Source organism: Rattus norvegicus, chromosome 5, assembly GCF_036323735.1.
Source record: "Rattus norvegicus strain BN/NHsdMcwi chromosome 5, GRCr8, whole genome shotgun sequence".
NCBI classification, from domain to species: Eukaryota; Metazoa; Chordata; class Mammalia; order Rodentia; family Muridae; genus Rattus; species Rattus norvegicus.
The window spans coordinates 37658279-37671357 of NC_086023.1; the positions used below are offsets into that span (position 1 = coordinate 37658279).

The 13079-nt window shown below is 40.6% G+C and overlaps 1 protein-coding gene across 1 annotated transcript in view; it reads left to right on the plus strand.

Moving 5' to 3' along the window:
- Cngb3 (cyclic nucleotide gated channel subunit beta 3) overlaps positions 1 to 13079 on the plus strand; it is a 248128-nt gene that overhangs the window by 114376 nt on the left and 120673 nt on the right. Inside the window, exons 4-5 of the mRNA NM_001271238.1 lie at positions 11233 to 11390; positions 12478 to 12612. Of these exons, the coding sequence (NP_001258167.1) occupies positions 11233 to 11390; positions 12478 to 12612 (293 nt within the window). The remainder of the gene's footprint in view (positions 1 to 11232; positions 11391 to 12477; positions 12613 to 13079) is intronic.

Below are 13079 nucleotides of genomic sequence, written 5' to 3' on the forward strand. Positions count from 1 at the left end.
GCAAATAGTGATATTTTGACCTCTTCTTTTCCGATCTGTATCCCTTTGATCTCCTTTTGTTGTCTGATTGCTCTGGCTAGAACTTCAAGAACTATATTGAATAAGTAGGGAGAGAGTGGGCAGCCTTGTCTAGTCCCTGATTTTAGTGGGATTGCTTCAAGTTTCTCTCCATTTAATTTAATGTTAGCAACTGGTTTGCTGTATATGGCTTTTACTATGTTTAGGTATGGGCCTTGAATTCCTATTCTTTCCAGGACTTTTATCATGAAGGGGTGTTGAATTTTGTCAAATGCTTTCTCAGCATCTAATGAAATGATCATGTGGTTCTGTTCTTTCAGTTTGTTTATATAATGGATCACGTTGATGGTTTTCCGTATATTAAACCATCCCTGCATGCCTGGGATGAAGCCTACTTGATCATGGTGGATGATTGTTTTGATGTGCTCTTGAATTCGGTTTGCCAGAATTTTATTGAGTATTTTTGCGTCGATATTCATAAGGGAAATTGGTCTGAAGTTCTCTTTCTTTGTTGTGTCTTTGTGTGGTTTAGGTATAAGAGTAATTGTAGATTCGTAGAAGGAATTCGGTAGGGCTCCATCTGTTTCAATTTTGTGGAATAGTTTGGATAATATTGGTATGAGGTCTTCTATGAAGGTTTGATAGAATTCTGCACTAAACCCATCTGGACCTGGGCTCTTTTTGGTTGGGAGACATTTAATGACTGCTTCTATTTCCTTAGGAGTTATGGGGTTGTTTAACTGGTTTATCTGTTCCTGATTTAACTTCGATACCTGGTATCTGTCTAGGAAATTGTCCATTTCCTGAAGATTTTCAAATTTTGTTGAATATAGGTTTTTATAGTAAGATCTGATGATTTTTTGAATTTCCTCTGAATCTGTAGTTATGTCTCCCTTTTCATTTCTAATTTTGTTAATTTGGACGCACTCTCTGTGTCCTCTCGTTAGTCTGGCTAAGGGTTTATCTATCTTGTTGATTTTCTCAAAGAACCAACTTTTGGTCCTGTTGATTCTTTCTATGGTCCTTTTTGTTTCTACTTGGTTGATTTCAGCTCTGAGTTTGATTATTTCCTGCCTTCTACTCCTCCTGGGTGTATTTGCTTCTTTTTGTTCTAGAGCTTTTAGGTGTGCTGTCAAGCTGCTGACATATGCTCTTTCCTGTTTCTTTCTGCAGGCACTCAGCGCTATGAGTTTTCCTCTTAGCACAGCTTTCATTGTGTCCCATAAGTTTGAGTATGTTGTATCTTCATTTTCATTAAATTCTAAAAAGTTTTTAATTTCTTTCTTTATTTCTTCCTTGACCAGGTTATCATTGAGTAGAGCATTGTTCAATTTCCACGTATATGTGGGCATTCTTCCCTTATTGTTATTGAAGACCAGTTTTAGGCCGTGGTGGTCCGATAGCACGCATGGGATTATTTCTATCTTTCTGTACCTGTTGAGGCCCGTTTTTTGACCAATTATATGGTCAATTTTGGAGAAAGTACCATGAGGAGCTGAGAAGAAGGTATATCCTTTTGCTTTAGGATAGAATGTTCTATAAATATCCGTTAAGTCCATTTCGCTCATGACTTCTCTTAGTCTGTCGACATCACTGTTTAATTTCTGTTTCCATGATCTGTCCACTGATGAGAGTGGGGTGTTGAAATCTCCCACTATTATTGTGTGAGGTGCAATGTGTGTTTTGAGCTTTAGTAAGGTTTCTTTTACGTATGTAGGTGCCCTTGTATTTGGGGCATAGATATTTAGGATTGAGAGTTCATCTTGGTGGATTTTTCCTTTGATGAATATGAAGTGTCCTTCCTTATCTTTTTTGATGACTTTTAGTTGGAAATTGATTTTATTTGATATTAGAATGGCTACTCCAGCTTGCTTCTTCTGACCATTTGCTTGGAAAGTTGTTTTCCAGCCTTTCACTCTGAGGTAGTGTCTGTCTTTGTCTCTGAGGTGTGTTTCCTGTAGGCAGCAGAATGCAGGGTCCTCGTTGCGTATCCAGTTTGTTAATCTATGTCTTTTTATTGGGGAGTTGAGGCCATTGATATTGAGAGATATTAAGGAATAGTGATTATTGTTTCCCTTTATATTCATATTTGGATGTGAGGTTATGTTTGTGTGCTTTCATTCTCTTTGTTTTGTTGCCAAGACGATTAGTTTCTTGCTTCTTCTAGGGTATAGCTTGCCTCCTTATGTTGGGCTTTACCATTTATTATCCTTTGTAGTGCTGGATTTGTAGAAAGATATTGTGTAAATTTGGTTTTGTCATGGAATATCTTGGTTTCTCCATCAATGTTAATTGAGAGTTTTGCTGGATACAGTAACCTGGGCTGGCATTTGTGTTCTCTTAGGGTCTGTATGACATCAGTCCAGGATCTTCTGGCCTTCATAGTTTCTGGCGAGAAGTCTGGTGTGATTCTGATAGGTCTCCCTTTATATGTTACTTGACCTTTTTCCCTTACTGCTTTTAATATTCTTTCTTTATTTTGTGCGTTTGGTGTTTTGACAATTATGTGACGGGAGGTGTTTCTTTTCTGGTCCAATCTATTTGGAGTTCTGTAGGCTTCTTGTATGCCTATGGGTATCTCTTTTTTTAGGTTAGGGAAGTTTTCTTCTATGATTTTGTTGAAGATATTTACTGGTCCTTTGAGCTGGGAGTCTTCACTCTCTTCTATACCTATTATCCTTAGGTTTGATCTTCTCATTGAGTCCTGGATTTCCTGTATGTTTTGGACCAGTAGCTTTTTCCGCTTTACATTATCTTTGACAGTTGAGTCAATGATTTCTATGGAATCTTCTGCTCCTGAGATTCTCTCTTCCATCTCTTGTATTCTGTTGGTGAAGCTTGTATCTACAGCTCCTTGTCTCTTCTTTTGGTTTTCTATATCCAGGGTTGTTTCCATGTGTTCTTTCTTGATTGCTTCTATTTCTATTTTTAATTCCTTCATCTGTTTGATTGTGTTTTCCTGGAATTCTTTCAGGGATTTTTGCCATTCCTCTCTGTAGGCTTCTACTTGTTTATTAATGATTTCCTGTGTTTCCCTAAGTGTGTTCATGTCTTTCTTGAAGTCCTCCAGCATCATGATCAAATATGATTTTGAAACTAGATCTTGCTTTTCTGGTGTGTTTGGATATTCCATGTTTGTTTTGGTGGGAGAATTGGGCTCCGAGGATGGCATGCAGTCTTGGTTTCTGTTGCTTGGGTTCCTGCGCTTGCCTCTCGCCATCAGATTATCTCTAGTGTTACTTTGTTCTGCTATTTCTGACAGTGGCTAGACTGACCTATAAGCCTGTGTGTCAGGAGTGCTGTAGACCTGTTTTCCTCTCTTTCAGTCAGTTATGGGGACAGTGTGTTCTGCTTTCGGGCGTGTAGTTTTTCCTCTCTACAGGTCTTCAACTGTTCCTGTGGGCCTGTGTCTTGAGTTCACCAGGCAGCTTTCTTGCAGCAGAAAATTTGGTCTTACCTGTGGTCCCGAGGCTCAGGTTCGCTCGTGGGGTGCTGCCCAGGGGCTCTCTGCAGCAGCAGCAACCAGGAAGACCTGTGCCGCCCCTTCCGGGAGCTTCAGTGCACCAGGGTTCCAGATGGTCTTTGGCTTTTTCCTCTGGCGTCCGAGATGTGTGTGCAGGGAGCAGTCTCTTCTGGTTTCCCAGGCTTGTCTGCCTCTCTGAAGGTTTAGCTCTCCCTCCCACGGGATTTGGGTGCAGAGAACTGTTTATCCGGTCTGTTTCCTTCAGGGTCCGGCGGTGTCTCCGGCAGGGGTCCTGCCGCTCCTGGGCCCTCCCCCACGGGAGCCCAGAGGCCTTATACAGTTTCCTCTTGGGCCAGGGATGTGGGCAGGGGTGAGCAGTGTTGGTGGTCTCTTCCGCTCTGCAGCCTCAGGAGTGCCCACCTGACCAGGCGGTTGGGTCTCTCTCTCACCGGGTCTGGGAGCAGAGAGCTGCTGCAGGCTGGGATCCGCGGGTGTGGGACTTCCGGTAAACACAGACCGTGCCTCCTAGAGAAATTCTGCTTCCGTGTCCCAAGCTCACCAGGCAGCTTTCTTGCAGCAGAAAATTTGGTCTTACCTGTGGTCCCGAGGCTCAGGTTCGCTCGTGGGGTGCTGCCCAGGGGCTCTCTGCAGCGGCAGCAACCAGGAAGACCTGTGCCGCCCCTTCCGGGAGCTTCAGTGCCGAGTATTTCTTATATACATTTCAAGTGTTATTCCCTTTCCCGGTTTCCGGGCAAAATCCCCCTCCCCCCTCCCCTACCTTATGGGTGTTCCCCTCCCAACCCTCCCCCCATTGCCGCCCTCCCCCCATAGTCTAGTTCACTGGGGGTTCAGTCTTAGCAGGACCCAGGGCTTCCCCTTCCACTGGTGCTCTTACTAGGATATTCATTGCTACCTATGGGGTCAGAGTCCAGGGTCAGTCCATATATAGTCTTTAGGTAGTGGCTTAGTCCCTGGAAGCTCTGGTTGCTTGACATTGTTGTACTTTTGGGGTCTCGAGCCCCTTCAAGCTCTTCCAGTTCTTTCTCTGATTCCTTCAACGGGGGACCTATTCTCAGTTCAGTGGTTTGCTGCTGGCATTCGCCTCTGTATTTGCTGTATTCTGGCTGTGTCTCTCAGGAGCGATCTACATTCGGCTCCTGTCGGTCTGCACTTCTTTGCTTCATCCATCTTGTCTAATTGGGTGGCTGTATATGTATGGGCCACCTGTGGGGCAGGCTCTGAATGGGTGTTCCTTCAGTCTCTGTTTTAATCTTTGCCTCTCCCTTCCCAGCCAAGGGTATTCTTTTTCCTCATTTAAAGAAGGAGTGAAGCATTCACATTTGGATCATCCGTCTTGAGTTTCGTTTGTTCTAGGGATCTAGGGTAATTCAAGCATTTGGGCTAATAGCCACTTATCAATGAGTGCATACCATGTATGTCTTTCTGTGATTGGGTTAGCTCACTCAGGATGATATTTTCCAGTTCCAACCATTTGCCTACGAATTTCATAGACTCGTTGTTTTTGATAGCTGAGTAATATTCCATTGTGTAGATGTACCACATTTTCTGTATCCATTCCTCTGTTGAATGGCATCTCGGTTCTTTCCATTTTCTGGCTATTATAAATAAGGCTGCGATGAACATAGTGGAGCACGTGTCTCTTTTATATGTTGAGGCATCTTTTGGGTATATGCCCAAGAGAGGTATAGCTGGATCCTCAGGCAGTTCAATGTCCAATTTTCTGAGGAACCTCCAGACTGATTTCCAGAATGGTTTTACCAGTCTGCAATCCCACCAACAATGGAGGAGTGTTCCTCTTTCTCCACATCCTCACCAGCATCTGCTGTCACCTGAGTTTTTGATCTTAGCCATTCTCACTGGTGTGAGGTGAAATCTCAGGGTTGTTTTGATTTGCATTTCCCTTATGACTAAAGATGTTGAACATTTCTTTAGGTGTTTCTCAGCCATTCGGCATTCCTCAGCTGTGAATTCTTTGTTTAGCTCTGAACCCCATTTTTTAATAGGGTTATTTGTTTCCCTGCGGTCTAACTTCTTGAGTTCTTTGTATATTTTGGATATAAGGCCTCTATCTGTTGTAGGATTGGTAAAGATCTTTTCCCAATCTGTTGGTTGCCGTTTTGTCCTAACCACCGTGTCCTTTACCTTACAGAAGCTTTGCAGTTTTATGAGATCCCATTTGTCGATTCTTGATCTTAGAGCATAAGCCATTGGTGTTTTGTTCAGGAAATTTTTTCCAGTGCCCATGTGTTCCAGATGCTTCCCTAGTTTTTCTTCTATTAGTTTGAGTGTGTCTGGTTTGATGTGGAGGTCCTTGATCCACTTGGACTTAAGCTTTGTACAGGGTGATAAGCATGGATCGATCTGCATTCTTCTACATGTTGCCCTCCAGTTGAACCAGCACCATTTGCTGAAAATGCTATCTTTTTTCCATTGGATGGTTTTGGCTCCTTTGTCAAAAATCAAGTGACCATAGGTGTGTGGGTTCATTTCTGGGTCTTCAATTCTATTCCATTGGTCTATCTGTCTGTCTCTGTACCAATACCATGCAGTTTTTATCACTATTGCTGTGTAATACTGCTTGAGTTCAGGGATAGTGATTCCCCCTGAAGTCCTTTTATTGTTGAGGATAGCTTTAGCTATCCTGGGTTTTTTGTTATTCCAGATGAATTTGCAAATTGTTCTGTCTAACTCTTTGAAGAATTGGATTGGTATTTTGATGGGGATTGCATTGAATCTGTAGATTGCTTTTGGTAAAATGACCATTTTTACTATATTAATCCTGCCAATCCATGAGCATGGGAGATCTTTCCATCTTCTGAGGTCTTCTTCAATTTCTTTCCTCAGTGTCTTGAAGTTCTTATTGTACAGATCTTTTACTTGCTTGGTTAAAGTCACACCGAGGTACTTTATATTATTTGGGTCTATTATGAAGGGTGTCGTTTCCCTAATTTCTTTCTCGGCTTGTTTCTCTTTTGTATAGAGGAAGGCAACTGATTTATTTGAGTTAATTTTATACCCAGCCACTTTGCTGAAGTTGTTTATCAGCTTTAGTAGTTCTCTGGTGGAACTTTTGGGATCACTTAAATATACTATCATGTCATCTGCAAATAGTGATATTTTGACTTCTTCTTTTCCGATCTGTATCCCCTTGATCTCCTTTTGTTGTCTGATTGCTCTGGCTAGAACTTCAAGAACTATATTGAATAAGTAGGGAGAGAGTGGGCAGCCTTGTCTAGTCCCTGATTTTAGTGGGATTGCTTCAAGTTTCTCTCCATTTAGTTTAATGTTAGCAACTGGTTTGCTGTATATGGCTTTTACTATGTTTAGGTATGGGCCTTGAATTCCTATTCTTTCCAGGACTTTTATCATGAAGGGGTGTTGAATTTTGTCAAATGCTTTCTCAGCATCTAATGAAATGATCATGTGGTTTTGTTCTTTCAGTTTGTTTATATGATGGATCACGTTGATGGTTTTCCGTATATTAAACCATCCCTGCATGCCTGGGATGAAGCCTACTTGATCATGGTGGATGATTGTTTTGATGTGCTCTTGAATTCGGTTTGCCAGAATTTTATTGAGTATTTTTGCGTCGATATTCATAAGGGAAATTGGTCTGAAGTTCTCTTTCTTTGTTGTGTCTTTGTGTGGTTTAGGTATAAGAGTAATTGTGGCTTCGTAGAAGGAATTCGGTAGTGCTCCATCTGTTTCAATTTTGTGGAATAGTTTGGATAATATTGGTATGAGGTCTTCTATGAAGGTTTGATAGAATTCTGCACTAAACCCGTCTGGACCTGGGCTCTTTTTGGTTGGAAGACCTTTAATGACTGCTTCTATTTCCTTAGCAGTTATGGGGTTGTTTAACTGGTTTATCTGTTCCTGATTTAACTTCGATACCTGGTATCTGTCTAGGAAATTGTCCATTTCCTGAAGATTTTCAAATTTTGTTGAATATAGGCTTTTATAGTAAGATCTGATGATTTTTTGAATTTCCTCTGAATCTGTAGTTATGTCTCCCTTTTCATTTCTAATTTTGTTAATTTGGACGCACTCTCTGTGTCCTCTCGTTAGTCTGGCTAAGGGTTTATCTATGTTGTTGATTTTCTCAAAGAACCAACTTTTGGTTCTGTTGATTCTTTCTATGGTCCTTTTTGTTTCTACTTGGTTGATTTCAGCTCTGAGTTTGATTATTTCCTGCCTTCTACTCCTCCTGGGTGTATTTGCTTCTTTTTGTTCTAGAGCTTTTAGGTGTGCTGTCAAGCTGCTGACATATGCTCTTTCCTGTTTCTTTCTGCAGGCACTCAGCGCTATGAGTTTTCCTCTTAGCACAGCTTTCATTGTGTCCCATAAGTTTGGGTATGTTTTATCTTCATTTTCATTAAATTCTAAAAAGTTTTTAATTTCTTTCTTTATTTCTTCCTTGACCAGGTTATCATTGATTAGAGCATTGTTCAATTTCCACGTATATGTGGGCATTCTTCCCTTATTGTTATTGAAGACCAGTTTTAGGCCGTGGTGGTCCAATAGCACGCATGGGATTATCTCTATCTTTCTGTACCTGTTGAGGCCCGTTTTTTGACCAATTATATGGTCAATTTTGGAGAAAGTACCATGAGGAGCTGAGAAGAAGGTATATCCTTTTGCTTTAGGATAGAATGTTCTATAAATATCCGTTAAGTCCATTTGGCTCATGACTTCTCTTAGTCTGTCGACATCACTGTTTAATTTCTGTTTCCATGATCTGTCCATTGATGAGAGTGGGGTGTTGAAGTCTCCCACTATTATTGTGTGAGGTGCAATGTGTGTTTTGAGCTTTAGTAAGGTTTCTTTTACGTATGTAGGTGCCCTTGTATTTGGGGCATAGATATTTAGGATTGAGAGTTCATCTTGGTGGATTTTTCCTTTGATGAATATGAAGTGTCCTTCTTTATCTTTTTTGATGACTTTTAGTTGGAAATTGATTTTATTTGATATTAGAATGGCTACTCCAGCTTGCTTCTTCTGACCATTTGCTTGGAAAGTTGTTTTCCAGCCTTTCACTCTGAGGTAGTGTCTGTCTTTGTCTCTGAGGTGTGTTTCCTGTAGGCAGCAGAATGCAGGGTCCTCATTGCGTATCCAGTTTGTTAATCTATGTCTTTTTATTGGGGAGTTGAGGCCATTGATATTGAGAGATATTAAGGAATAGTGATTATTGCTTCCCTTTATATTCATATTTGGATGTGAGGTTATGTTTGTGTGCTTTCATTCTCTTTGTTTTGTTGCCAAGACGATTAGTTTCTTGCTTCTTCTAGGGTATAGTTTGCCTCCTTATGTTGGGCTTTACCATTTATTATCCTTTGTAGTGCTGGATTTGTAGAAAGATATTGTGTAAATTTGGTTTTGTCATGGAATATCTTGGTTTCTCCATCAATGTTAATTGAGAGTTTTGCTGGATACAGTAACCTGGGCTGGCATTTGTGTTCTCTTAGGGTCTGTATGACCTCAGTCCAGGATCTTCTGGCCTTCATAGTTTCTGGCGAGAAGTCTGGTGTGATTCTGATAGGTCTCCCTTTATATGTTACTTGACCTTTTTCCCTTACTGCTTTTAATATTCTTTCTTTATTTTGTGCGTTTGGTGTTTTGACAATTATGTGACGGGAGGTGTTTCTTTTCTGGTCCAATCTATTTGGAGTTCTGTAGGCTTCTTGTATGTCTATGGGTATCTCTTTTTTTAGGTTAGGGAAGTTTTGTTCTATGATTTTGTTGAAGATATTTACTGGTCCTTTGAGCTGGGAGTCTTCACTCTCTTCTATACCTATTATCCTTAGGTTTGATCTTCTCATTGAGTCCTGGATTTCCTGTATGTTTTGGACCAGTAGCTTTTTCCGCTTTACATTATCTTTGACAGTTGAGTCAATGATTTCTATGGAATCTTCTGCTCCTGAGATTCTCTCTTCCATCTCTTGAATTCTGTTGGTGAGGCTTGTATCTACAGCTCCTTGTCTCTTCTTTTGGTTTTCTATATCCAGGGTTGTTTCCATGTGTTCTTTCTTGATTGCTTCTATTTCCATTTTTAATTCCTTCAACTGTTTGATTGTGTTTTCCTGGAATTCTTTCAGGGATTTTTGCGATTCCTCTCTGTAGGCTTTTACTTGTTTCTTAATGTTTTCCTGTGCTTCCCTAAGTGTGTTCATGTCTTTCTTGAAGTCCTCCAGCATCATGATCAAATATGATTTTGAAACTAGATCTTGCTTTTCTGGTGTGTTTGGATATTCCATGTTTGTTTTGGTGGGAGAATTGGGCTCCGATGATGGCATGTAGTCTTGGTTTCTGTTGCTTGGGTTCCTGCGCTTGCCTCTCGCCATCAGATTATCTCTAGTGTTACTTTGTTCTGCTATTTCTGACCGTGGCTAGACTGTCCTATAAGCCTGTGTGACAGGAGTGCTGTAGACCTGTTTTCCTCTCTTTCAGTCAGTTATGGGGACAGAGTGTTCTGCTTTCTGACGTGTAGTTTTTCCTCTCTACAGGTCTTCAGCTGTTCCTGTGGGCCTGTGTCTTGAGTTCACCAGGCAGCTTTCTTGCAGCAGAAAATTTGGTCTTACCTGTGGTCCCGAGGCTCAGGTTCGCTCGTGGGGTGCTCCCCACGGGCTCTCTGCAACGGCAGCAACCAGGAAGACCTGTGCCGCCCCTTCCGGGAACTTCAGTGCACCAGGGTTCCAGATGGTCTTTGGCTTTTTCCTCTGGCGTCTGAGATGTGTGTGCAGGGAGCAGTCACTTCTGGTTTCCCAGGCTTGTCTGCCTCTCTGAAGGTTTAGCTCTCCCTCCCATGGGATTTGGGTGCAGAGAACTATTTATCCGGTCTGTTTCTTTCAGGTTCCGGCGGTGTCTCAGGCACAGGGTCCTGCCGCTCCTGGGCCCTTCCCCATGGGAGCCCAGAGGCCTTATACAGTTTCCTCTTGGGCCAGGGATGTGGGCAGGGGTGAGCAGAGTTGGTGGTCTCTTCCACTCTGCAGCCTCAGGAGTGCCCACCTGACCAGGCGGTTGGGTCTCTCTCTCACCGGGTCTGGGAGCAGAGAGCTGCTGCGGGCCGGGATCCGCGGGTGTGGGACTTCCGGTAAACACAGAACGTGCCCGGTCCTAGAGAAATTCTGCTTTCCTGTGTCCCAAGCTCACCAGGCAGCTTTCTTGCAGCAGAAAATTTGGTCTTACCTGTGGTCCCGAGGCTCAGGTTCGCTCGTGGGGATCTCCCCACGGGCTCTCTGCAGCGGCAGCAACCAGGAAGCAGAATCTGTGCTTTTGTGAATTTTACATAATTATATCAGCCTGACATACCATTTCATCTTGACATAAATCATGCCATATACTATTTGCTAACTCCAGGAGCAAAACACACATATTCATCATCCCTGGGGTTATAAAGTCATAGTGTCATCTTAGATCCTGCCTGTCATACTAACTTTCTTTATAGTGACAGGGATTATAGAACCAAATCCTAGGGTCCCATTTTCTCAAGAATGACCATTTGCTATTTATAGAACTGTAATTTTTCCAGTAGCCTATGTGCCACTGAAACAAGTACCTACTGTCTAATTTTTCAATGTCAATCTATGTTACACCAGAACTATTCCATTTTATTTTTGGATTTTTGTTGTTTTATTCTATTGCAAAACAGAGATATTAATAATCTTGAATACATAAAGGAAAAAACTATATGTATCTCCTCAGGGACTTATTATCATTTTTTCCTCGTTTAGCATTAAGACCAAAGTATTTGAAACTTCAATTATAAATGAATATACTGATGCCCATCTACACAACCTAGTGGAGAGAATGCGTGAAAGGACTGCTTTCTACAAGAGAACACTGACAGAGGGAGAGAACTCCCCCGAATTAGAAGCCAGCTCTCATACTGGTAAGCATTATTCCCTCAAAGTACTAGCAAGAAGGAAGTTATAAAGGAGCGAGTGTTTAGCCAATTATTCAGCTTAGAATGAGAAAGACAGCTTCTGAGAAAATAATTCTCGATAAATTATATTACTTTATTTTGAGAAAGATTTAGAAATCTGAGAATAGCAAGAGACAAATAAGGAAATTAAGGTGAGGGTGCATTAGTGTGTCCCTGTATGGCTGGATCTAGCAGAAAAATAAGTTACCCCAAGAAGAGAAAGAAACTGGCTGTGTGTGTGTGTGTCAGTAGTGATTTGAGTTCAATCAGCAGAACCCACATCATTTTTAAAAAAGCATTGTTTGGAGCATGCTCAAGAAAAATTGAGCTGGAGAAAAACATAGGGATTGCCCAGCAATCCTGCTATGAGGTCTATTGTTAATATCAAATTATACAAAATGCATTGTATGAGCATTCAAGAATAATTAGTGAAGAGAAAGAGATTTAAAAACATCACATAAAGGAGGGACAATTATTAACATTTTTAATAATAACAGAAATGTGGGTATGATAAAATAATAAGAACAAATGACCAAAAATAAAACATATGATTGATCCTTGTTTAGTATAAATCATAAAGAAGAGAAATGACTGCTTAAGAGCAGATGAACATCTTCAAGTCTAATTATAATGAAATGGCATAGATTGGAGGGAAGCTGTATTTTCAAAGGATACTGTGCATTATACAGTAGTTAATGTTTGAAAACATAAGGTTGAAATAAATCATAGTATGATATATATACTAAAAAATAATATTTTGAACTTTGATTATCCATAACTTAAAAGATATGTATGAAATAATTTTATTCAGTGTTTTTATACATAAGCCACTGTTTAATTTAATTTTTGTATATATTTAGGAAGCACAAGGTGATGTCTTATAGTACTTATAGAAAAACAAAGGTCATTAGTTTAAACATGACAGTTTTGTCTTGCTTGTCTAGATGGAAAGGAGAAGATTTTCATATATTCTAATTTCATCAAAACCAAATGTTTTCCTCATCAAGCCAACTTATTTAACCTAATAAACACATTTCTTTTTTTTTTCATAAAGCAACGTCTACAGATATATCACCAAGACAAGAGATCAATTCTAAGCCAAAAGAACACCACCACAAACTCCAGAGAGTACCTGTGAAAGAGTACCTAAGAAGCATGAGACTTCCGAGAAGCATAGATTCCTACACAGGTACCATCGAAGGGGATCCCACTAGGATGGCCAGCAGTCACCAGAACCCCTTTGGCCCAGACATATGGAGACAGCTTCAGTTTTTCTCCAGTGTTTTCCATCTTAAAAGCCTAATTTAAAATGTATGATCTACAAAGGCTTTTCTTTCTCTGCTGAAGACAGATAAAATGCTCATTGCTGTTTTAAAACGCAGGCTAGGACTTTTTCTGGCCCAAATAATCTTTGAAAAGAAAGTCTCAAGGAATTTGGCAATATGTGTACACACACACACACAAACACACAGACACATACACACCATCCATATGTATGTATGTATGTGTATATATATGTTTACATTACATAAATAATTTAATATATATGTGTATATATATATATATATCCATAGCTTTACTAAGTTAATTACTCAAATCTAGCAAATTCTCTCCTAAGTCCTCCCAGAGGCAAATAAAAGCAACATGTGAAGGGAC